Source organism: Notolepis coatsorum (assembly GCF_963971535.1).
Source record: "Notolepis coatsorum genome assembly, chromosome: 19".
Lineage (NCBI taxonomy): Eukaryota > Metazoa > Chordata > Actinopteri > Aulopiformes > Paralepididae > Notolepis > Notolepis coatsorum.
In genome coordinates, this window is record NC_140183.1 from 18,407,269 (window position 1) to 18,431,890 (window position 24,622).

A 24,622-nucleotide genomic window follows, 5' to 3' on the forward strand; every position below is an offset into this window, starting at 1 on the left:
TGCAACATTAACTATTACCAAAACCGTCTACACTCAATCAGCAGAATACCCCGTATTGTCTGGTCCCGTTTACTCCAAACACTATCACCATCATCTGCTGCCAACTTTAACTTAAATCAACCTTAACTTCAACCAGACTAAAAGAGTCCGCATGGAGAGACATAGAGGGAGGGGGGGAGGGCTCCAAAATAACCATGAATATCCTATTTACCCTTACGCAATAATTTAGCAAGTAACACTATCCTAATATAACCCATATAACCAATTTTAATATAACCAATACTCCACGCCCATGATGAATTGAAAATGGGGGACCCTGATGTAAACAAGACGAAAGTCTTTCTCTGGTCTGCATCCCCTTAACAATTGTGTGTATTGAGCTGTACCGTATTGTACCCATTCTACAATCTGTTAATAAAAATTTTCAATCAATCAATCAATCAGGCAATCTATCCTAAACAAAACTCCCTTTGTGCACCCGCCATCTCACAAAGTTAAGCTGGGAGACAGGGATGGAGCGGAGGGGGGCGGGGGTGGAGGAGGGAGGGAGGGAGGGAGGGAAGGAGGGAGAGAGGGAGGGAGGGAGGGAGGGAGAGAGAGAGGGAGGGAGGGAGGGAGGGAGGGAGGGAGGGAGGGAGGGACAGGGAGGGAGGGAGGGAAGGAGGAAGGGGAGAGTGTGAACGAGGGAGGAAGAGACAGAGGAAAAAAGGGGGGGGGGGGGGGTTCACGCAACCAAAGTCACAAACAAACTCACACATCTATCCCATACTATCCCACCAGCGCCATTACCCCTGGCCCATAACAAATACAGACCTATAATCAAACCAGTAAACACACCCATCATCAACAACAGAAAAAAACGATAAAAAGAACTCACAAATTCCCACAGATTGCCGCGCTTCAAAACCTATAATAATCACAACTGTTCTCTATTGTTTACTGCACCTCGTTCCACCTGTAAAGGTGAAACTATAAAAGAGGCAACAGCGCCCTCCGCTGGAACGTCTTGTCCATCACCACCATTGCACTACAGCACTCACCACTTCCTGTAGGAGGCGCCCACGCCTCCCCCGCAAGTGCGTCATTACGTAAACCACCCCAAGACGGGAACTTGACGATCCACCTCAACCACAAAACTACAATTCCCAGAATCCCCTACACCGGAAGTCCCTGTCCTCCGCCCCTCTAAGATCCCGCCCAGCAAAGAGTAGCAACACGCGAGATTCCCCGAGAGTTCAATCATGCTATATTGTTAGCACAGGTAGCTTAGCATCTTAGCTTCGTTAGCTCAGTACCGCTAGCTCCAGCTTAGCTCAGCATCCAACATCACTCCTCCTAAACGGCCCAGTCTCCTGTTGATCCGAGCGGCACAACACATCGCAACGTTTACACAACCCCTGCTTTCCCCCGCAACATAACTTTAATTAAGCCCCCGTTCACAGAACATATATCATTATCCTTATTCTAGTATGCTCTCCCGATTGGCCCCGCCTGACCGAAATACACAGTATATCAAACGCACCCCCAGCTCCGACGCTCCCAATGACGTCATCAGCTCCAAAATCCCCGTTTTCTTTGATCTTTACTACATTACTTTTAGACTTCCACACCACCGTTTTGAAAAATCTCAACGCACACTTCACATCATCTAGGTTCCATCACACATGCCATTCATTCAATTCACTCGGCAACGCAACACAGCGACCACACGCTAGTCCCGTCGCGCTCAGCTAATGCTGGCAGGACAGGGGTGTGGTTTCTCCCCGCTGCAGCCTTGGCCACCTGGTTCATAATAATACAAAAAATACCCTGACATTCACTCAGAGCTCCTAACATCCATCCATTCAAACACATATACTCAGCAAAACAATGTCTCATTCATAAGCATACCATTCATTAGCACACATTCATTCCAAACGCATTTCCTTGCTTTTTTCACACAATCTCCTCCTATGTTCTAATCCCCTGTGCAGTATCTACTTCCAAAGTGCTTCATATATCTACTGAGTCCGCGTTGCTATACCCCTGAGAAACCCACTCCATTCATGTATAGTAGCCCGTGAAGAGTTTTAATAGCGCCCCTTGTTGGCTTGTATCGGAGTGTTATATGGCCAAATCGTGTGTTCGACCGTGTCCCCGCTACCCGTAGAGCCCCTTGTCGGCTTGTTTTCCTCTACATTCCCTCATTCCTCCACGCGGCTGATGTTCTTCAGATATCGACCTTAGCCAATCTGAGCCTAAATGACGTCGGACTAGAATTGGTAATTCGCTTATGGAACGTCTTCCAAAGTCCATTACCCAGTCGCACCGATTCTAAGTGTGGTTTCTACAGCATCCTAGCCCGAACCCTAACCTCTTCTCATCTCCCTGTTCTCTGTCTCTCTTCGCGGAACCAGGCTACCCCTGTACTTCACCACGGTTCTCTTATTCTACTCTTTAAGATCTGACTACTCCTCTTTACCCTTTAATGAACCACTACGTCACGCACAGTCCCACTTCCCGCTATCTGTGACTAATCTCCGTTCTACTGCTCCTACGCCGGTCCCCTCAAATATTTTACCTAATCCCTAGCCTATCCCCTAAGCTGATATAACTAAATACAGACATCTATTTCCTCTCCTCACTTGGCCTTGTACCGACTATAGGCATCCTAACTGAACATCCCCTAACCCCTACGCTTCCTAAGTGCAGCGCCGGTGTGTGGCTGAGACCAGAGCCAGGTTGTGAAACCTGGACCCCGGTACTCCTCCAACACCAACATAACCTGATCCATCTCATTTCTACCTAATACAATAGCAACCCCAAAATGCGAGACTGCTTCGACCATTACCAATCTTAAACGCCATTAATACTACTTACCTATCCCCACTGGTCACGGTCGAAATGGTGACGATCCTCAGTCCTCAGTCGTAGAGAGCATCGATGAGGGGGAGAGAACCCCTCTGTGTCCTTGAGAAGTGGCCGCCGTCGTTGTCAACCGGTTCTGGTCGAATGCAGCACGGGTCACCGCACCAACTGAAGTATCTTTCTTGGTTTTCATTCATCTCTATTTGTGATCGTATAGTTTTCTATTACCCTTTCCCTCTGCATTGGTTAGGTATTTTAGATGTTCGGTTCAAGTGAGGGGAGACGGACAACGTGGTCAAAATACAACTGCGGTGTTTATTAATAAAACCACAGCTTTAGGAATCTACAAGTACATCGTCTCTTTGGTTCAATCTAATTGTCTCTTTCATTCAATCTAATCGTCTCTCGGTGCTGTTCGCTGTCTCAGGTTGTCCATGGCAACAACGAGTCCTCTCTTAGTGGTTTGCTGGTCTGGTTGTCTAGGCAACCTGGTCTCCGTGAGTATCGGTGCTCAGCAGAGAGCGCTCGTTTTTCGTATCGGCGGAGTCTGCTATGAACCTCGGCTCGGTCATCTGGTCTCAAATAGCTCTCTGTGTCATCAGCTCTTCAGTAGCCGGCTTGGCGAGTCTCAGGCTCGGTTCTCGAGTTCTGTGTGGCTCTCCAGGTCCTTCTCCGTCTCCTCTGAGTGTCTTGCTCGGCTCTCGTGTTCTGTGTGGCTCTGCCTCCCAGGGCCTGTCCCCTGTGTGTGTGGCGTGTCTCTTCAGGTCCCTTCTGGTGTGAGTCGTCCTTTTCGTGTTGCCATCAGCCCTTTTTATCAGAGAGAGAGAGAGAGAGAGAGAGAGAGAGGGGGGGGAGAGAGAGCGAGTCCCTGCCTGCCTTATTTTGGTCACATTCCAGCAGAAACTTGTCTGCTGGTGTCCTGTGACCACATGTTTCGCTGACACAACCGTTTGGGTCCTGTGACCACGGTTTCACAGTTTGAATCTTGCTGACACTTCACTTGATGAGAGGATTAGTTTTTCCCTGAGTAACATCCTCATGCTTGTGACTAAAATGTTTACATAGTCTAGATAAGAAACAGACTACTTTTTCAGACAGTGCCCAGACAACAAACCATATGCCTATTGGGTTCATTATTTTATATTTAGCATTAGCATTTCACCACATGTTATTTGATTTCCATCTCGTAGGACGATTTACTAGTCTCCATGAAAACACCATATTTTGCAAATGGTCTAACCCTTCATCTCTGATATTTACCAATTAACTGCATTTCTTATTGTTTCTTCCGTTTTCTGATTTGCTAAACCTTGATGCATTTTGAACACTTGGCCTCACTTGAGTGCTGCTGACTCATCTATCTGAGAGGCTCTTTTTACCACTCCTTTCGGCCCGTCTTACTATAGTCCTGAGGGGTCAGTTTTATTGTCTTAAGGTCAGCCATCTGTTTCTGGGGAGTCAACCGCCTCTACCCTCTCAAGCCTAGGGTCTCAGAAATAACTTCACATGGTGTACTCTAAATGGCCCTTCTATCAATCAGCATTTGTCTTTCTAATCATTTTCCTTGTACATTTCACTTGCATTTATTCATGTTTTCATTTAGAAATATACGACACTTGCTAGTTGGATGTAGCTGGCGGCAGGTGTAGCAGATATCTTTAGAAGAGATGACGGCTACCCGAGAGTCGGGCCAACACAAGGGATCTGTATACGAGTTTCCGTCTAGCATCATGTAGTGATGTTCCGTTTGCAGAGGAGTAGAGGCTGCAGTGGTGTGTGTTCTGTGGGGATCGTTTCTCATCTCAACCATCTCCTGTTGTGCTTAACGTGTGTGTGTGTGTGTGTGTGTGTGTGTGTGTGTGTGTGTGTGTGTGTGTGTGTGTGTGTGTGTGTGTGTGTGTGTGTGTGTGTGTGTGTGTGTGTGTGTGTGTGTGTGTGTGTGTGCGCGCGTGTGTGTGTTTTTATCCTTCCAGGCACCCAGGTCAGTGTGGTGAAGGAGTGGTACCAGAACAGACTGGACCACCTGGAGGAGCGAGAGGCGAGGCAGGACAACAACGTCACCACAGACAGCTTCACACCTGGACGAAGCCTCAAATGTAACCTGGCTTATCTTCTTCACTTTTTTTATGATTAACTTTTTTTTTCTTTTTTCTTTTTTTACACATCTGAAAAGCATCGATAGTTAAACGTCAAAAATAGAATAACTTTTTTTATTATTATTATTATTATTATTATTATTATTATTATTATTATTATTATTATTATTATTATTATTATTATTATTATTATTATTATTATTATTATTATTAGCTCTATTTTTAATCTTTTAAAATGTTCAGTTGCTATCGCATGCACTTATCTGTGTTTCATTACACATAGTGCATGCTTACCAACTGTTCGCCTGTTTTATTGCAACACTACTATCACCGAAGATCCCCCCTTGAATGGCCCTTCTAAGGTTTCTCTCCTCACACACTGCCTGTGGCGCATTTCTTTTCTTTCTATTGCTAGGTTTTAGTGAGTTTTTCCTTACCTTCGCGTGGGGTATGTCTCGGAGTGTTGCATTTATTTATTTTACATGCATTTATTTAAAAGATTTTGGACTTTATGGTGTTTTGTTTTGTTCTTAATTTATTGTGATGTTTCTTCTTGACTTGTTTAAAGAAGACGTGTCCGGCGGCGGCCCATGGGGACACTAACGTGTGTTGTCGGGCCTTACAAATACATTTTATTTTATTTTATTTATTATTGAATGAGTTGCCTTGAGAGTTTCCCCGTTTTGCCGGCACAGCCCACAGATATGTAACCACAACCCCGGAAACGGAGCGAGAGATGCAGTTCTACAGCGGCTCGCGTGCCGACGGGTTGGTCCGCAGGGTGGAGCTCCCGGGGGAGATGACGGAGACCTTCAAGGACAGAGACGACTTCCTGCATTGGCGACACGTTGTCTACGCTCAACGCCCCAAAGTGCTGGGACCGGGGAGAGAGAGCCCTGAACCAGGCCGCCAACCACTACAGGTACAATATTGATTGATTGATTGATTTAAAACTTAGTACAGCTCAATACACACAATTGTTAAGGGGATGCAGACCAGAGAAAGACATCAGGGTCCCCCATTTTCAATTCATAATGACATTTATGCCATATACAACATACAGATATACAGATATAATAATCTAATCTAATCATCTAATCTAATCATGACATTTATGACATACACAACATACAGATATACAGATATAATAATCTAATCTAATCATCTAATCTAATCATGACATTTATGACATACATGACATACAGACACATATTATAACCTGTAGGAGTGGGTACTCACTGAGACGGGTATACCCCCAGCCAGGTGGCAGATGAAGGAACCTGTAACGGGTAACGCAAAGCATCAGATGTGAAGTAAAGTGCCATGCCTGTGAGCCACCACTAGGGGCAGAGTGGTTAACTGAGTGAATGAACGACTGACTCACTGAATGGGTGAGTGAGAGAGTGACTCAGTGACATTGTCGGGGTCTATGAGGTGTCTAAAAAGGAACCTATTGGTGTGTGTGTGTGTGCGTGCATGTGCGTGTGCGTGTGTGTGTGTTGTGTGTGTGTGTGTGTGTGTGTGTGTGTGTGTGTGTGTGTGTGTGTGCGTGTGTGTGCGTGTAGCTCGTGCACCAGCGTTTCCACAGGGACAGGTCCAAGCCGGCCAGCGAGGACGTGGCGGAGCAAGCGTTCATGTTGTCCCACGAGCTCATCGAGGTGACCTACCACCTGGAGGACGACCGCATCATCCCCGCGTCGAGGCGCTTCAGGAAGCTGCGCGAGTTGCAGACCTTCACGCGCGCCATGGTCCGCGGCTACCAGGTGGGTGGGTGAAACACAGACACCTGTCATGGTGGTGGTATTATTAGATGCACTTTTTTCCAGGACATTCCATTGATTGACATTGATTACCTGAAACCCGAACTGTGACCATAAATTAACACATGCCCAATACATGCCTAAGCTTAACCCTTTCACTACCACACTACAGAAGGTTAACCCTTTACTATCACACTACAGACGGTCAACCGTCTGTAGTGTGAGTGATATGATTTGATTTGATTTGATGTTTTTTATTTTCGTGTCTTACATACAGGTGTATGCCCAGCCCATATGGGCTTACAAGACACATAAACAATATAATAGTATACTTGACAAATTAGAATTTTCTCAAATAAAGCCCTCCTCAAATCGGTGTACAAAGGGCAATAAAAAACAAAATTATATTCATCCGTCTTCTCTTTTTTTTTATATTTTATTTTTTTTATTTTTTTTTAAACAAACACATAAACATAAACATAACAACATAAAATTAGATATACAAGCATTAATTAACAGTGCACATCCAATGAAATGACCATTTAAATAAATGTATTATACAAGATATACACCACCTAATACTTGTTAACTAATACACTACACACATATGCTCTCGCTCGCTCCCCCCCCCGGGCCCCCCCCTTGGATAATCCATCCATTATCATTCGCTCCTAACCAGGCACTACCATTCATATGCTAGCTTTTATTCTCTCCACCACTTCTAACCACATTGTAATTTTGGATTCACTGAGACCCAAAATACTTGCTGTAGATATTTCTAGATAAATCACTTCGAGATATGTAAGAATCCAGACCTTCCGGCACATTTTTTCCATCGTGATGCTATCAGCTTTTTAGCCGCTGTGATACCAGATAAAACCAATCTCTTTAGCTGTATATGGACTGCAAACTCAAACACATCATTCAACAGTAATACAGAGGGGTGTACAGGTATATTCAGATTTAAGAGATTTGATAATTGCTGGGTCACTTCTTTCCAGAATATCTTAACTGGTGGGCAATCCCAGTACATGTGCATAAATGTACCCTCATCCCCATTTATACATAAGGAGCATCTGGAGTCTTGTTTAAGACCCATTCTGTTCAGTCTTATAGGAGTCAGGTATGTCCTATGAATATAGTTAAGATTGATTTGTTGATGGTCCGGGTTACGTGACGCAAGTCGAACATTTGCCCAGGCTTCTTGCCAATCAAAATTTATTTCCAGGTCTGGTATATCCCTCCTCCAGACTGAGTCTAGGTGGAGGATTTCATACGAGGACGTTAGTAATTGATGATAAAAATCTGATACAAAACCTCTAGATGTCTCTCTTTCATAGAAGAATTTGTGGTATCTGTGGTGTTCAATTGGTATCCTTAATGGGACACCATGAGCCTTCAAACATAACAATAACTGTGCGTAAAAATAATATGTGGAACTGGTGAGATAATTTTTTTTGTGTATTTCCGCATAACTACAAAAACCCTGTTTGTTGAAAACATCTCCTAATGTGTGTATGCCCTGCTTTTCCCATCTAGGGAATCTTATAGGTCGTTTTCCAATCAGGAGTGCATTGTTATTGAATAAGGGAGTATGATTATGCCATTTATGTGGGTTAGAATATTTTTTTTGTGTTTCACGCCATATCCGGATCGCATGAGTAATAATGGGGCCAAATTTCAGTTCGCATTGCTTAATTGATAATTTGGTGTATACTATGTCCTGCAGTCTATGTGGTGCTACTATATTTACTTCTAAATTTCTCCAGGATACTGATGCTTGGGGATCAAACCAGGTTGTCATTGGTCTTAAAGTGTACGCCTTAAAATAGTGGAAAAAATCTGGAAATGCCATACCTCCGTCTTCTCTTTAAGTTTAACATTACATAAGGTTCAGTAAAATACTCATTTTTAATTACAACATATTTTCTAAGTTTAGTTTTTTTTCCATATCTCCACCTTCCACTTATCCTGATGGATTGTTGATCATTTTTATTTAATTATGTGAACCTTATACTGCAGATTGTTCATAAAAATCATACTTAAGTCAGCAGAAGAAAATAAAGTAAAGGGTTAACCTTCTGTAGTGTGGTAGTGAAAGGGTTAACCCTTTGTTGTGTGGCAGTGAAAGGGTTAACCTTCTGTATTTTCGCAGGGGAAGGGTTATAACCATTTGGTAGTGCGGCAGTGAAAGGGTTAACCCTTTGTCGTGTGACAGTGAAAGGGTTAACCTTCTGTATTGTCGCAGTGAAAGGGTTATAACTAGGGATGTCCGATATTATCTGCCTATATTGGCATTAAAATGTGATATCGGAAAATATCGGTATCGGTTTTCAATTTTTTTTTTACATTTCTATACCCTTTATTTACCCAGGCAAGCAAGTAAGAACAAATTCAGATTTTATTTATTGTCAAAAGTATGCATAATGTTATGTTAATTCCACAACAAGACATATGTAATGTTACCTGAAATTATTCCGTTTTTTGGGGGGGAAACCCTGCATATATCGGTATCGGTTGATATCGGTATCGGAAATTAAGAGTTGGACAATATCGGTATATCGGTATCGGAAAAAAAGCCAATATCGAGCATCCCTAGTTATAACCATTTGGTAGTGCTGCAGTGAAAGGGTTAACCCTTGTTCTGACCTAACCCTAACAGCGCAGACTCCAGACACACCAGTCGCGCGTGAAGGCGGGCAGGCAGGCGACCAGCGCTTCACTTTCGCTCCCATGTTAACGGCCGCAAGCGGGTGCGCGACTCGTGGGCTGGAAGCGATCGTTTTCGCTTTGGTTGGATTCAGAGGCGTGCGCCACGCGCATTTTCACAGAAATACACTCAATATCTGCATTATTACCACACATATAGATGTTGTTCAACCAGCTAATGTGTCTGTATCTTTCCCAATACAAGTAAACCATATTACTATCCTTTTTCAGGAGTACAGTCACACTGATCATCATTCTAAAATGAATTCTAACATTCTAATTAATCATATAATAACTGGAACACTGGAACTGGAAATCTTTAAAAAAAAAATCTTCAAATGGGGACTGACTTCGCAATAGACTAGGCATTTACAGCTGTTCCATTGTAAATGTGCCATCCTCCGTGCGCTTTCGCCCGCTCTGAAGTCGGACTCGGTGTGCCTGTGTGCGCGGCTGGTCTGTTTGCGCTGTTAACTCTCCACATCACTGTATACCCTCTTGTGCAATTATAGCAAGTATTCCCTCTTGTGTAATATTTCCAATTATAGACCCTCCCCTCTGTGTGCGTGCGTGTGTGTGTGTGTGTGCGTGTGTGTGTGTGTGTGTGTGTGTGTGTGTGTGTGTGTGTGTGTGTGCGTGTGTGCGTGCGTGTGTGTGTACATGCAGGTGGACCCGACTGAAAGTTCTCCTACGAACTTGTTTCTGTATCAGATGTTAGTGGCTCTGATGAAAGAAGAGGAGGAGGTAGCCTTCAGGATCAAAGACTCTGAGAAAGAGGTGTGTGTGTGTGTGTGTGTGTGTGTATGTGTGTGTGTGTGTGTGTGTGTGTGTACCACAGTACCAAAAAGCCAAAGTTATTATAGATTGGATAGTTCCAGTTAAGCGATCTGATTGGTCAAACGTAATTAGGCATTTACTCTGCAGTAAAGTGGAGTCTTGTGGTACAATGTGTTGGTAACTGCTGTAGAAAAGCCATTATACCTTGGCAGGTATTCTACACTGTGTTTGTGTGAATCACAATATATGAATGTTTGTACAACAAAAATACAAAATTGCTCCTAAATTGCTATATATACAAGATACCTTTATTGCCACACTCAGCCCTGCTGGTCTCTGACAGGGACAAGTTTCAGGTTGAAAAAGCCCTCAGCTCTAAACTGGGCAGAATCTGCACCTGGCTCGCTGATAACAAACTATCATTACACCTGGGTAAAACAGAGTCCATTCTCTTTTGATCAAATAACAAACTCAGCAAGGCCAACGGCTTCTCTGTTACAGTGAGTGACAATATTGTCACAAGGAAAGATGTAAATTACCTACCTTGGTTCCATCCTAGAGGCAAATCTTTCCTGTGACAAAATGGCAACCAATGTAATAAAAAATGCCAACCAACGAACAAGATTCTTGTACCGGATCTCCTTTCTGGTAAACAAGAATACCTTGACGACTCTAACAGGAGCACTCATTCAAGGGTACTACAACTATGCTTGCACCTCATGGTACCAAAGCACCTCAAAGGCCCTAAAAACAAGATTACAAACATCACAAAACAAACTGGTCAGACTACTGCTTGGCCTTACTCCTAAAACCCACCTCACCCCTGCCCACTTTGACAACCTAGGATGGCTTAGAGTAGACGACAGAGTACAGCAACTTGCAATGGGCTGGGTCTACAAGATACACTACACTACTAAGATACCCATGTACATGTCGAAATACTTCCCAAAGGTCAGTGAATTTCACGACCACAACACCAGAGGGAGTTCCACAAATCATGTTCAACCCAGATTCGGCTCAAACAAGGGACTAAACACGTTTCGCAATTATGCCACAACAATGTGGAATGCCCTACCCACAGCCGTAAAATAATGTGAATCCCTACCCTCCTTCAAAACCGCTCTCAAAGAGCACCTACGGGTGGCTGCAATTCTAAACTGGCCCCTGTAAATGTCCTTTCTCTGAAACAATACTGTATATTTGTATATCTTGTATGTCATAAATGTCTGGATGTAACAGTACTGTATATCTGTATGTTGTGTACAGTATGTCATAAATGTCATGATGAATTGAAAATGGGGGACCCTGATGTAAACAAGATGAAAGTCTTTCTCTGGTCTGCATCCCCTTAACAATTGTTTGTATTGAGCCGTACTGTATATTGTACCCATTCTGCAATCTGTTAATACAATTTTCAATCAATCAATCAATCAATGTATGTGTGCATGCGTGTGTGTGTGTGTGTGTGTGTGTGTGTGTGTGTGTGTGTGTGTGTGTGTGTGTGTGTGCATGTGTGTGCATGTGTGTGTGTACTGTAGGTGAGAGCCATCCTAGCCACCAGAGAGCAGGAGGAGAGCCATATTGAACTATACATCTCTATCTATGACACGGCCCGCAACGATAAGCCCCGCCTCCACCGAGAGAACCTGGTGAGACACACACATGCACACACAAACACACGCACACACACACACACACACACACACACACACACACACACAGCACACACACATACACACACACACACACACACACACACACACACACACACACACACCACACCACACCACACACACACACACACACACACACACACACACACACACACACACACACACACACACACACACACACACACACACACACACACACACACACACACACACACACACACACACACACACACACACACACACACACTGACACACACACTGACACACACGTTCAGCCAGCAATAAACAGACACAGATGGGCAGATGGGAGCATTTTATTTTTACATGCTTTTGTGTACCGGCTTGCTCAGTAAATACCCTTCATTATATACTACTCCTTCGTCTCTGCCTCCTTTCTCTCGTTATCGTGGTTCCGCATCTGGGTTATCCTCACCTTCCCTCGCCACCCATCGTAATAATATGTTTTACTCTATTCTATGATTCATTTTCTTTGTGATATATGCTTTTCTTATGTTCTATCGGTGTATGTCTTGTGTATATGTATGTTGTTGCACCCCAGGAAGACTAGCTGCCGCTAAGGCGTCAGCTAATGGGGATCCGTTTAAATAAACAAATAAACAAATAAACACACACACACACACACACACACACACACACACACACACACACACACACACACACACACACACACACACACACACACACACACACACACACACACACACACACACACACACACACACACACACACACACACACACACACACACACACACACACACACACACACACACACACACACACACACATTTTGGGATATTTGGTCCTTTGTAACAAACAGAAGGGTGAACAGGAAACACATTTCTCTCAAAACCTATAATTAACATCCCCTCACATCCCGACCTGGCTGGACCCTTCTCTCCCTAGGAGCGCTTGGCTGCGGAGGAGCGGCAGCGCCAGGAGAAGGGGCTGGACGTCCTGGCCCCCCGCCTGGCCCTGCTGGGCGACCCGGAGACCCTGAGCCAGCAGGCCGCCCAGCAGCTCCGGCTCGACTGTGTGGCCGACTTCAAACAGAGCCTGAAGAACAAGGCCAGCATCATGGAGGAACGCTTCAAAAAGGTCCGGTATTTTTACTGAGGTGGTTGTGCGGAGGCTGGGTCAGCTTCCAAAAGGTACGTTACTTTTACTGAGGTGGTTGTGCGGAGGCTGGGTCAGCTTCCAAAAGGTGAATGAATGAATGAAAACTTTATTTAACAGATTGCAGAATGGGTACAATACAGTACGGCTCAATACACACAATTGTTAAGGGGATGCAGACCAGAGAATGACGTTTGTCTTGTTTACATCAGGGTCACCCATTTTCAATTCATAGTGACATTTATGACATACACAACATACATGGCATAGGGACATACATGACATACAGGTATTTAGTACTGTTACATTTGTGACATATACGATATGCAAATAATTTTATACAGTACTGTTACCCATAGATCCTGACAGAGTATATACATATGATGGGGAGGGGACTGTACATTAGGAGGGGGTGGGTGGGTGGGAGGGAGAGAAATATACATACGGTGGGGAGGGAATATATACATACGGTGGGGAGGAGACTGTACATTAGGAGGGGGTGGGTGGGTGGGAGAGAAATATACATACGGTGGGGAGAGAATATATACATGCGGTGGGGAGGAGACTGTCTATTAGGAGGGGGTGGGGGTGGGGGGGTTTGGACATTTACGGTGGCCAGTTTCAAATTGCAGCCTCCCGTAGGTGCTCTTTAAGAGCGGTTTTGAATGTGGGTAGGGATTCACATTCCTTTACAGCTTTGGGTAGGGCATTCCACATTGATGTGGCATAATTGCGAAACGTGTTTAGTCCCTTGTTTGAGCCGAATCTGGGTTTAACATGATTTGTTGAGCTTCCTCTGGTGTTGTGGTCGTGGTATTCACTGAACTTTGGGAAGTATTTTGACATGTACATGGGTACCAAGTAGGGATGTCCCGATCCGATTTTGGATTTTTTATTATTATTTTTATTTTTTTACTTTTATTTTTTTATTCAACAAACATGACTATGTTCACGTCTTAAACTCATACTGAGGCCTTATTTTTGGTTTTAAATTGCATATCATCATTCATTTATTTATTGTCACACAGAGCAGAAGAATTTTGCCAAAACAAACCAATAGTATCCAGCTGCAGAACGGCAGACCAGCCACACTCTCAGACCCAAACGCATTTCCTTTGATTTAATTATACATCAAATGATTTATGTCAAGGATTGCAATGCCTCGCTTGAATGAAGTTAACTTTTCACCTGGATAACGTCAACATTCAGGGTGAATGTAATGTGAGAAATTGGGATTAAAAAAAGAAATAAAAAAAATATAAAATAAAAAAATATAGAACCTCATTATTATCCTAGTTATATTTTATCTATAACATAGCTGTGTTCAAATAGTGACAAAGGGAAAAAGAAAAAAGAAAAACATTATTGTTTATTTTTTGTATTTTTTGTGTGTGTAAATAGTGTAATGTAAAAAGGGTACACAATTATAAGCCTCGGCTTCAGCCTACACCTTTTTGGTAATTTAATTTCTTTTGTTTTTTTTTGGAAGTTCTACTACTATGCTTTGTAAAAAAATAAATAAAAAAAAGACCACAATAAAATCATTCATTCATTCATCCACTTTTACTGAGGTGGTTGGGCAGAGGCTGGGTCAGCTTCCAAACGCCAACTGCAGTCCTGCTGCCTCTGCGCTCCTCTGCGCTCCTCAGCCTACATACTGTATATTTTTTTAATGACATCGCATCAAGAATTATATGAAGGCTACACACACAAGAGTGCCTGCCTGTAACCTCCTCTGTCTTCCTACCTCTCCTCATCACCAGTACACCCTCTCTCTCCCTTCCTACCTCTCCTCATCACCAGTACACCCTCTCTCTCCCTTCCTACCTCTCCTCATCACCAGTACACCCTCTCTCTCCCTTCCTACATCTCCTCATCACCAGTACACCCTCTCTCTCCCTTCCTACCTCTCCTCATCACCAGTACACCCTCTCTCTCCCTTCCTACCTCTCCTCATCACCAGTACACCCTCTCTCTCTCTTCCTACCTCTCTTCATCACCAGTACACCCTCTCTCCCTTCCTACCTCTCCTCATCACCAGTACACCCTCTCTCTGTCTTCCTACCTCACACCACCCACGTAAGGCATCTCTCTGTGTCTCACATTCACCAACTCTTTTCCATTAAATGACAAATTGAGGCAAGTATCACTTTGGTTCTTGTCATCACCATCAAAGCAGTTGCCTCTTCACAGTGATGTATTCTGTTAGAGTTTAGTAATGTCATTCCTCCTCGCAACATGTCTCCTGGTTCAATAGTGACTGTCAAATGAAGATTGAGGGTTGTTGCTACAATGCTGCAAGATAAACTGGCCATGAGAACCAGACATTTGCAAGCAGCTTGACTGTTTAACTCATTCAGTGTCACACCCGACATTTCTCGGGTTATCTCGCCAGCGGTTGAGCGCCATACCAGAGATTTCGCGGGTTTTGATCCTTTGATCTTTTTCCTCTGATCCCCGTTCTAAAACATCATCCGGATCATTCTATGTGTCCCTGGCCCGTTTGCCTATGTTAGAATTGCAATGCCGATCGAATATCACCAGGTGGCAGTATCGCCTACCTTTTGAACTCTGATAGTAAGGGAACAGGAGAGTCAATGAATGAACCGAACTATCGAGACTCGCTCTGTGGGGGAGGAGCTCTTCCAAAGCAATCGCTAGCAGATCTGCTCGCCTCAAAACCTAGTGTCCCGTAAACACGTGTAGTCACATATAAACGAGTAATCTCGATCACCGATGGGATCGTTGGAATTATTCTTTTTGGATTACTTTCTGGCTAAGGTAAGGACCCCCTATGTCTATTTTACCGAACCTGAAACATGTAACGATCACAGTTCTGTGTTTTACCGGACGTAAAACATGCTCGACAAACATGATCACAGTTTTGAGTTCAAACGACCCCCCCCCCCTGAATAATTTTGTGAAGGCACATGCGTACATGGTATATACCTTTGATTTGGGAGTATTTGGGGTTTCAGGGGATCAACCAGAACGGTTTGGGCTTATTGCATATAACGCGTTTTATCTCGCGATCTATGGAAAAAGACTGGATTATCTTGGAAATGCGCGATGTTCAGCGTGTAATAAACTACAAACTTCAATGTGTAGAAACAAAGAATTTTTTCCATGTTGGACTACAAGTAGTGTGTCAAATGAGCCACACCATTGTCTCCACAGACTGACTGAGCTTGTCCCAGTCTGCCGTGCACTGCACATCCACAACACAAGAAATAGGCATCTTATATTTGGCAAGAGGAGAAAACTCAAATGTGCTAGCCTAAGCATAGCATGCAGGGGCCCACAGATCTGGAACAAGCTTGACGAGAGTCTGAAAATGTCTAAATCCTTCAAAACATTCAAAAAATCACTGAAAGAGGAACTGCTTAACCTGTTCCACCCGTGGAATATTTTCGCCTAAAATATATACCTAGGTAAATGGAATATTGCACCACTACTACAAGTCCCATTTGCATATTCTTGGTATCTAGGTACATCTATGGACCTCGGGAATGTATTCACAGTGTCAGAAATATTGTGTCTATTACTAGGCTTGCTTAAATTGTGATGAAACAAAGGAGAATATGAATTATGATTTTTCTTTGAATCTTTGACAGTGAATAACACCATGATAATAATGACCAAACTTAAAAAAAACTGCCACTGATCTTGTTCAGTACCTTCTTGAGATCATGTGTACAAAAAATCGAAGGAAATTAATAAAGGGAAGATGATTCAGGGCGGCTAAGTGGCGCAGTGGGCAAGGCGCTAGCCACTAGTGCAGGAGATGCTGGGTTCGAGCCCAGCTCTCGGCATTGCTACCAGCTTGGCTGGTCGTTCATACTAACACAATTGGCAGTGTTAGGGGTGGGAAAGCTGGTGGGTGGGTCCTGGTCGTTGTATATATATATATATATATATATATATATATATATATATATATATATATATATATATATATATATATATATATATATATATATATATTATCTTTCAAATGCCCGAGTTCAATTTGGATTTAGTATCACCAGGCGTGCATAAGAACAGATAATGATATCTACTGTAATTTACTGTACCTTTTTATTTTCACCACAGTGCAACCATTTTGAAACTAATTTCAGATCTAATTGTTGCTACATGCTAACAATAGGGAGGAGAAACTAACTGCGTTTCAATATTTGTCAAAAACGTTACCTTTTGTGGCTTATTATCCCGAATAATAACAGTTATTGAAATAATTCATTCAGAACGCTGAACTTTGAACCCCCACAGTATCTGCCAGGAAGTGTAGTTCGGAATAATTCCAACACTGATCCACAGCTATGCATCCCCTCGACAAAATGGCAGCAAAATAACTACAATTCCCATGATTCAAATCTTCCAAAATGGTCGCCGTCTTGGAATAGACTTCAGCAAATCGAGAAGTTAAAACTATCTAATGGCACTTTTTAACCTATTGCTAAACTAACGTATTGATGATAATATACATTCTACATGCTTTTGTGACATGTTAGTTATGTTAATACTTGAAAACTTTTGATAAAAAAATCGCAAAAAATATGCAACACTCTGAAGAATATTGATTTATGACCATATGCCATTTTGGGGTCGGTACCGACCCCGTCGGGTGGAACAATCATATCTCTAAATAAAATCATAACTTAGGTATATAAATTGTCTGTATTCATGTATCTATGTTGTATGTCAGTTAGTAGGTAGGTGTGTAAGCCTACCCACGTTGTATCTTTTGCTTTGTTTTGTTCTTTTTTTTGTTTTTGTTGTTTATATTTTTGTCTATATTTGTGATCAGGCTCCCTCCAAAAGCTTTAAATAGCTTCTTGGGAGACCTGGCACATGCACACAATTGCATCGTTGTTGTATCACATGAAGATATGTACATGTAATATATCGTGTGTGTGTGAATAAATTCATTCATTCATTCATTCAATACAGAACACCCACACAGCTCTGCAAACATTGTGAAACACTGCGAAAATTACCATTTTAAGCTGCCGTGAAGCAGCAGAGATGGGGACAGTTTATGGCGCTTGTTATGTGTACTACTCTCACATATACTTACTGTCTGTGGTGTATATTCACATGGTGGTGGGCATATTTACTGTCTCTGTTACATTCACATTGTGGTGTGAGTGTGGTGTCACTAATTGTTTTCTTGTAATTGACAATTGCTTTTGTGTAATCAGACGAGGCTCCACGCTCTATGTAAGCAGACCGTCACTGCTGTGTCTCTCACCTGTGCTCTCACCATTTTGATCATTGCTCTTGCTCTTTTTTGCTGCTCGTAGAAACTATTGTGATATCCTGAACCAAGGAGGCTGGTGCACCCAGCTCTCCACCTTTTTGTACATTTCGAATAGTAGTTGAATAAATATTGTTATTTTTGCTTAAAAACATGTCTGACTCCTTGTGTCCACCACGTTGCAACCAAGGCCTAGGGGAAAACGAGCCATCTCTACTTGACTGTGGAGGCCTTAGGGCAAAACATCCAGGCTTGGTTTTAACAGCGCTGAATGAGTTAACACATCCACCGCCATAAACGGCTTACGACGGGTTTGCTGGTCATGCGAATTCCGCCAATCCACGGCGTACAACGTTATTGAGATCATATTTCATTTTTTCGCCATGGTATTCATAATTCCGCCACCCAGCCTCTGCTGAGACAGTGGGACTCTGCACAACCGTGCAACGCTTCAATACCGCCGCCTGGTGGATGATCGGGCGAGTTACAACCGGAAATGGATCTCTGGTGATCTCGGTGCATCTCGGAAATCCGTCCGGCACTCACATATTGTTGCGGGACTCTAGACACACATCCGTGTATATGGATCGCTGCCATAACTCAATAATCGATATGATTTGGGCGTTTATTGCGCCATACAAACCGGAAATGGATCTAGTCGATCGACGTCAAATAAGTGGGATCTTTTTCCTCCAGTCTCATCGGCGACAGTAACGTTACTTTCAGCTTGATTGTTTATTCTTTTCAATGCAAACCGCTCTGATCAATATATCACCCATACTACATAAAGCATTTACTGACGATCACGGAATTATAAACGACCCCCCCCCCTTTCATCCGCGTATGATGAGTAATAACGTTTAGGATTGTATTCAGTTGGATTTTTTAATATAGCGTGTATTGCGAATAAACTGCAATCGATAATCTATATTATGCGTTTAGGCCTATAACTAGCGTTCTAGGAATTACTGCAGAAAACGATAAAAACATACTTATATTCTAGACGGTATTTTCGTATGAATATATGAATGAAAAAGTATAACGTTCCTACATCCTGAACGATAGATAATCGATGTTGAATGGGCCATAGTAATGTCAATTTAGCAATACAATTTAAAAAGTTATAGCCCTGCAAAGAAGGTGAACATCTCCATAGGCTTAGACTGGTGGCAGTGATCATACATTGATGGATAGAAGCGTGGCAGTTAATGTGTTAATGCAGAAATGTTGCAGGGACTGGTCAAATTTGCAAGCTGTCACTAAATCCTGGAGGGACTGGCTATCTACTTATATTTAGTCGCCAGAAAGTATACATACAAAAGTAAGTAACAATACATCATTGGCTGGTGAAGATTGGTGTGGTCGGCTGAGCTCAGCGTGGACTGGAACTGTGTTTGGCTGAGCTCAGCGTGGACTGGAACTGTGATTGGCTGAGCTCAGCGTGGACTGGAACTGATTGGCTGAGCTCAGCGTGGACTGGAACTGTGATTGGCTGAGCTCAGCGCGGACTGGAACTGTGATTGGCTGAGCTCAGCGTGGACTGGAACTGTGATTGGCTGAGCTCAGCGCAGACTGGAACTGTGATTGGCTGAGCTCAGCGTGGACTGGAACTGTGATTGGCTGAGCTCAGCGTGGACTGGAACTGTGATTGGCTGAGCTCAGCGTGGACTGGAACTGTGATTGGCTGAGCTCAGTGTGGACTGGAACTGTGATTGGCTGAGCTCAGCGTGGACTGGAACTGTGATTGGCTGAGTTTAGTGTGGACTGGAACTGTCATTGGCTGAGCTCAGCGTAAACTGGAACTGTGATTGGCTGAGCTCAGCGTGGACTGGAACTGTGATTGGCTGAGCTCAGCGCAGACTGGAGCTGTGATTGGCTGCCTACCTTTCAGTTATGTTGGACTGCTGCCAGACATCCAACTACTAGGAACCTAAAAGGACAATATACTACCTTAAGCATACCACACCTTATGTGAATACTGTATACTTCATCAGATCATATATTTTGCATTTAGCATTTTAGCATTTTTAGATTATATATTAGATTTAGATTATTGGAGTATTAGATTATATATTGCATATATTTAGCTTTTAGCATTTAGTTTTATTTAGATTATATATTAGATTAGATTTAGATTATTGGATTATTGGATTATATATTGTAACTATTGCAGGGCAAATATAACTGAGGGCATACATACCCTCATCTCGCACCTTGTTGCCCATATGCACATGTCCAGAGTTAATTATATTGATTTGTTATATTGTTTACACTGCTTTTTTACTACCTGTACCTCCCCTGCCCCCTCAACCCATGCTGCTATGATGCCTGAATTTCCCCAAGGGGATCAATAAAGGAATATCTTATTTGATCAATCGGAGAACAGAAGTCCCACCTGCATCATTGAAAGCAAGAGCTTTTTGTATTGCTAATGTCTGAATTACTAATTGACAACTTGTAACAATTTTAACATTGTTTGAATAAAGTGGTTTAGAAAAGTCCATCAATCAATCAATCAATCAATCAAATTTATTTATATGTGAATGAATGAATGAATGAAAACTTTATTAACAGATTGCAGAATGGGTACAGTGCAGTACAGCTCAATACATACAATTGTTAAGGGGATGCAGACCAGAGAAAGACTTTCGTCTTGTTTCCACCAGGGTCCCCCATTTCCAATTCATCGTAACATATATGACATACATGACATACAGATAGACAGTACTGCTACATCTATACATTTATGACATACCAGATTTGCAATTACAGTACTGTATTTGTGATACAAAAAGAGTCCAGAAAGAAAAGAGTATATACATTAGGCGTAGAAACTGTACATTGGATTGGGTAGGTGGGGGTGGGACTGTACATTGGAGGTGGTTGGGGGGGGGGGGGGGGGGGGGGGGGGGGGGGTAGGAGTGGGGGGGGGGGGGGGTGTTGGCGGGGGTTGTGTTCGGACATTTACAGGGGCCAGTTTCGAGTTGCAGTCTCCCTTAGGTGTTTTTTGAGAGTGTTTTTGAAAGTGGGTAGTGATTCACATTCCTTTACAGCTTTGGGTAGGGCGTTCCACATTGATGTGGCATAATTGCGAAACGTGTTTAGTCCCTTGTTTGAGCCGAATCTGGGTTTAACATGATTTGTGGAGCTCCCTCTGGTGTTGTGATCGTGGTATTCACTGACCTTTGGGAAGTATTTAGTCATGTACATGGGTACCTTGGTCGTGTAGTGTATCTTGTAGACCAGGCCCATTGCAAGTTGCTGTACTCTGTCGTCTACTCTAAGCCATCCTAGGTTGTCAAAGTGGGCAGGGGTGAGGTGGGTTCTAGGAGTAAGGTCAAGCAGTAGTCTGACCAGTTTGTTTTGAGATGTTTGTAATTTTGTTTTTAGCGCCTTTGAGGTGCTTTGGTACCATGAGGTGCAAGCATAGTCGTAGTACCCTTGAATGAGTGCTCCTGCTAGAGTCTTCAGGGTATTCTTGTTTACCAGTGAGGAGATCCGGTACAAGAAACGAGTTCGTTGGTTGACTTTTTTTATTACATTGGATGCCATTTTGTCACAGGAAAGATTTGCCTCTAGGATGGAACCCAGGTAGGTAATATCTTCTTTCCTTGTGACAATATTGTCACCCACTGTAACTGAGAAGCCGTCGGTCTTGCTGAGTTTGTTATTTGAACCGAAGAGAATGGACTCTGTTTTGCCCATGTGTAATGATAGTTTGTTATCAGCGAGCCATATGCAGATTTTGCTTAGTTCTGAGCTGAGGGTTTTTTCAACCTGTAATTTGTTCTTGTCAGAGACCAGCAGGGCTGAGTCGTCCGCAAACAGGAACAAGTTGCAGTCACAAGCTGACGACATGTCATTTGCATAAATTAGGAACAGTAGCGGACCTAGTATGCTTCCTTGTGGAACACCACAGTTTACTTACATTTAGACATGACACTTGTCAACCAAAGTGCTTCACAGTAAGTCACATAGCTAAAAACAAAGAAAAGTGCTAAAGTATAGAATAAACAGAAAATATAAACAACCAACGGATAGACAAGGAAACAAAACAACACGTCAACAAGCAAGGCAAGAGTCAGAGTGAGTCAGGGAAGGCCAGGGAGTATAGATGGGTTTTGAGTTTCGATTTAAAATACTCCATACTGTTGCTGTCCTAGAAACAGTTGATGGTTATTGACTGGACAGTTATCTCTCAGTTGGAGGAGGCAGTGATGGGGGAGAACGGAGTCCTATTTACGGTTAACCGTCTGTAGTGTGATAGTAAAGGGTTAACCTTCTGTAGTGTGGTAGTGAAAGGGTTAACCTGCTGTCGTGTGGCAGTGAAAGGGTTAACCTTCTGTGTATTGTCGCAGTGAAAGGGTTAACTGTTTGGTAGTGCGGCAGTGAAAGGGTTAACTCTCTCTCTGCCTCCGCAGGAGAGCCTGGAGTTGCAGGAGAAGCAGCAATGGTACCAGCAGCACCAGGACATGTCCAGAGAGGAGAAGGACGAGTACCAGGCCTACTGCTCGCAGGCCATATTCAGGATAGGCATCGTTAAGAAACGCCTCAGCTGGTACACACACACACACACAGACACACACACACACACACGCACACACACACATTTGAAATGTTTATTTATGTCCACATAAACAGAAGTACAAGGAAGCCTCATACAAAGGACATAAACAATGCGAGTGCAATCAGAAAATCATGAAGAACAGTCAGGTACAAGGTGCATGGGCGGTAGAATCATGGGTAAAGGTAACAGCGCCTCCTCCAAATTGAGCGGCTTCCTATAATTGCTGATACTGAGCAGTATCTGGCTAACTGCTTGGCCTTCCTTTTGGGGAGACCGGCTATTTGTAGGCCCCTCACAACCAACTTGTGCACATGCCCTATAGGCTGCCAAAGATAAAAACTAGGAGTTTACATCTGTAGCCTAGCTGTGAGATGGTCTGCTGCAGCTGTTGGTATTTCAGCATTTTGGTTAGGAAGGCTTCTTCTAAGCTGTAATCAAAAGTACAGCCAACCTCAAGAATGGACACCTCCCTAAGGTGTTCATTTACCACAAATACATCAGGGGTGTTAGCTGTAATACTAGAGAACATGGAATCATTATTGCACAGGTTGAACATGCTTGGCTTCACAGTAGAATGCTTATACAGTGTGATGGAGGACCTAAAAATAAGAGAGATATCTTTCGCTATCAGATCTACTATTCTGTCATGCCTACATATGTAGAGGCCCCTGTATACATGGCAACCATTTAAGATGTGGGACATGGTTTCAGCTATTTGGTTATTGTCATGATGAATACAGTGAGGAGTATGACTGCCTGGAAACCAGATGGAGAGATTCAGTTTAGATGGTAAGACCTGTAATCTCGCTTTCAGAGTAAAGATAACAATGCACTCATCTATGGCAACATTTTTGAACACAGAGTGAGAGACAGAATGGTCCGCAGCAGGGAGACACGCAATCTTCCCCTGCAGTCTCAACTCAGTCCATTGTTCCCGCTGTCTTTGTTGTTGTGCCCACAGGAGGCGACCTCGGGCATTAGTCAGTGGAAGTTGGTGATCCATTCCACACACAGACATAGATGCTCTGACTGAGATACTGGGGTCAGATATAATTTGTGTGTGTGTTGTTGCATGTGTTTGTTTATTTGTGTTTGTGTGTGTTGTTGCATGTGTTTGTTTATTTGTGTGTGTGTGTGTGTGTGTGTGTGTGTGTGTGTGTGTGTATGTGTGTGTGTGTGTGTGTGTGTGTGTGTGTGTGTGTGTGTGTGTGTGTGTGTGTGTGTGTGTGTGTGTGTGTGTGTGTGTGTGTGTGTGTGTGTGTGTGTGTGTGTGTGTGTGTGTGTTTCAGGCACAAGGACACTGCTCATCAGAAGTACCTGGCTCTTGATGAGAAGCTGAAACGAGACCCCCGATTGGCCCCCCATCTATCCTCTTGAACCAATTCTCGAAGTCAACTTCCTGTCTGTTGTTGCTAGGGGGGGGGGGGGGGCAAAGAAAATATAAGCTCAGAGCGTTTTCCTGGGTCCCGCGACTGCCGCGGCTCCGCCACTTCCTCTGTGTTGATTGGTCGGTCGAAAAAAGTTACCTTGATGAGCGCGCTCCTCTCCAAAAGTTGAACTAGTTTAGTAGGGAGCACTCTGCCCAAAAATGCGAGGCACGGCGCTGGGAAAAGGAACGCGCCGGTCGCGACTGTAGCATAGAAATGAATGACAGACAGGAGCTGACAACTCATAAAACGTCCCCGGTCGACACGGGCCCTATTAGGCTATAGGTATGAGCAGAGTCATAGAATATGACTCTGGGTATGAGTAACGTTACAGAACCACACATAGTCCACACCACACAGGTCTGCAGGCATG

At 43.4% G+C, this 24,622-nt stretch overlaps 1 protein-coding gene across 1 annotated transcript in view; it reads left to right on the plus strand.

Annotated features, from left to right (window-relative positions):
* Positions 1-24,222, plus strand: part of LOC311246405 (dynein regulatory complex subunit 7-like) — a gene marked incomplete at its 5' end in the record, with an annotated part of 86,599 nt that extends 62,377 nt beyond the window's left edge. Inside the window, 8 exons of the mRNA XM_084336562.1 lie at positions 4,821-4,943; positions 5,639-5,865; positions 6,521-6,706; positions 10,079-10,189; positions 11,728-11,838; positions 12,789-12,980; positions 22,677-22,813; positions 24,112-24,222. Coding sequence (XP_084192688.1) covers positions 4,821-4,943; positions 5,639-5,865; positions 6,521-6,706; positions 10,079-10,189; positions 11,728-11,838; positions 12,789-12,980; positions 22,677-22,813; positions 24,112-24,199 — 1,175 coding nt within the window. The 3' untranslated portion in view covers positions 24,200-24,222. The remainder of the gene's footprint in view (positions 1-4,820; positions 4,944-5,638; positions 5,866-6,520; positions 6,707-10,078; positions 10,190-11,727; positions 11,839-12,788; positions 12,981-22,676; positions 22,814-24,111) is intronic.
* Between the last annotated feature and the right edge of the window lie 400 nt (positions 24,223-24,622).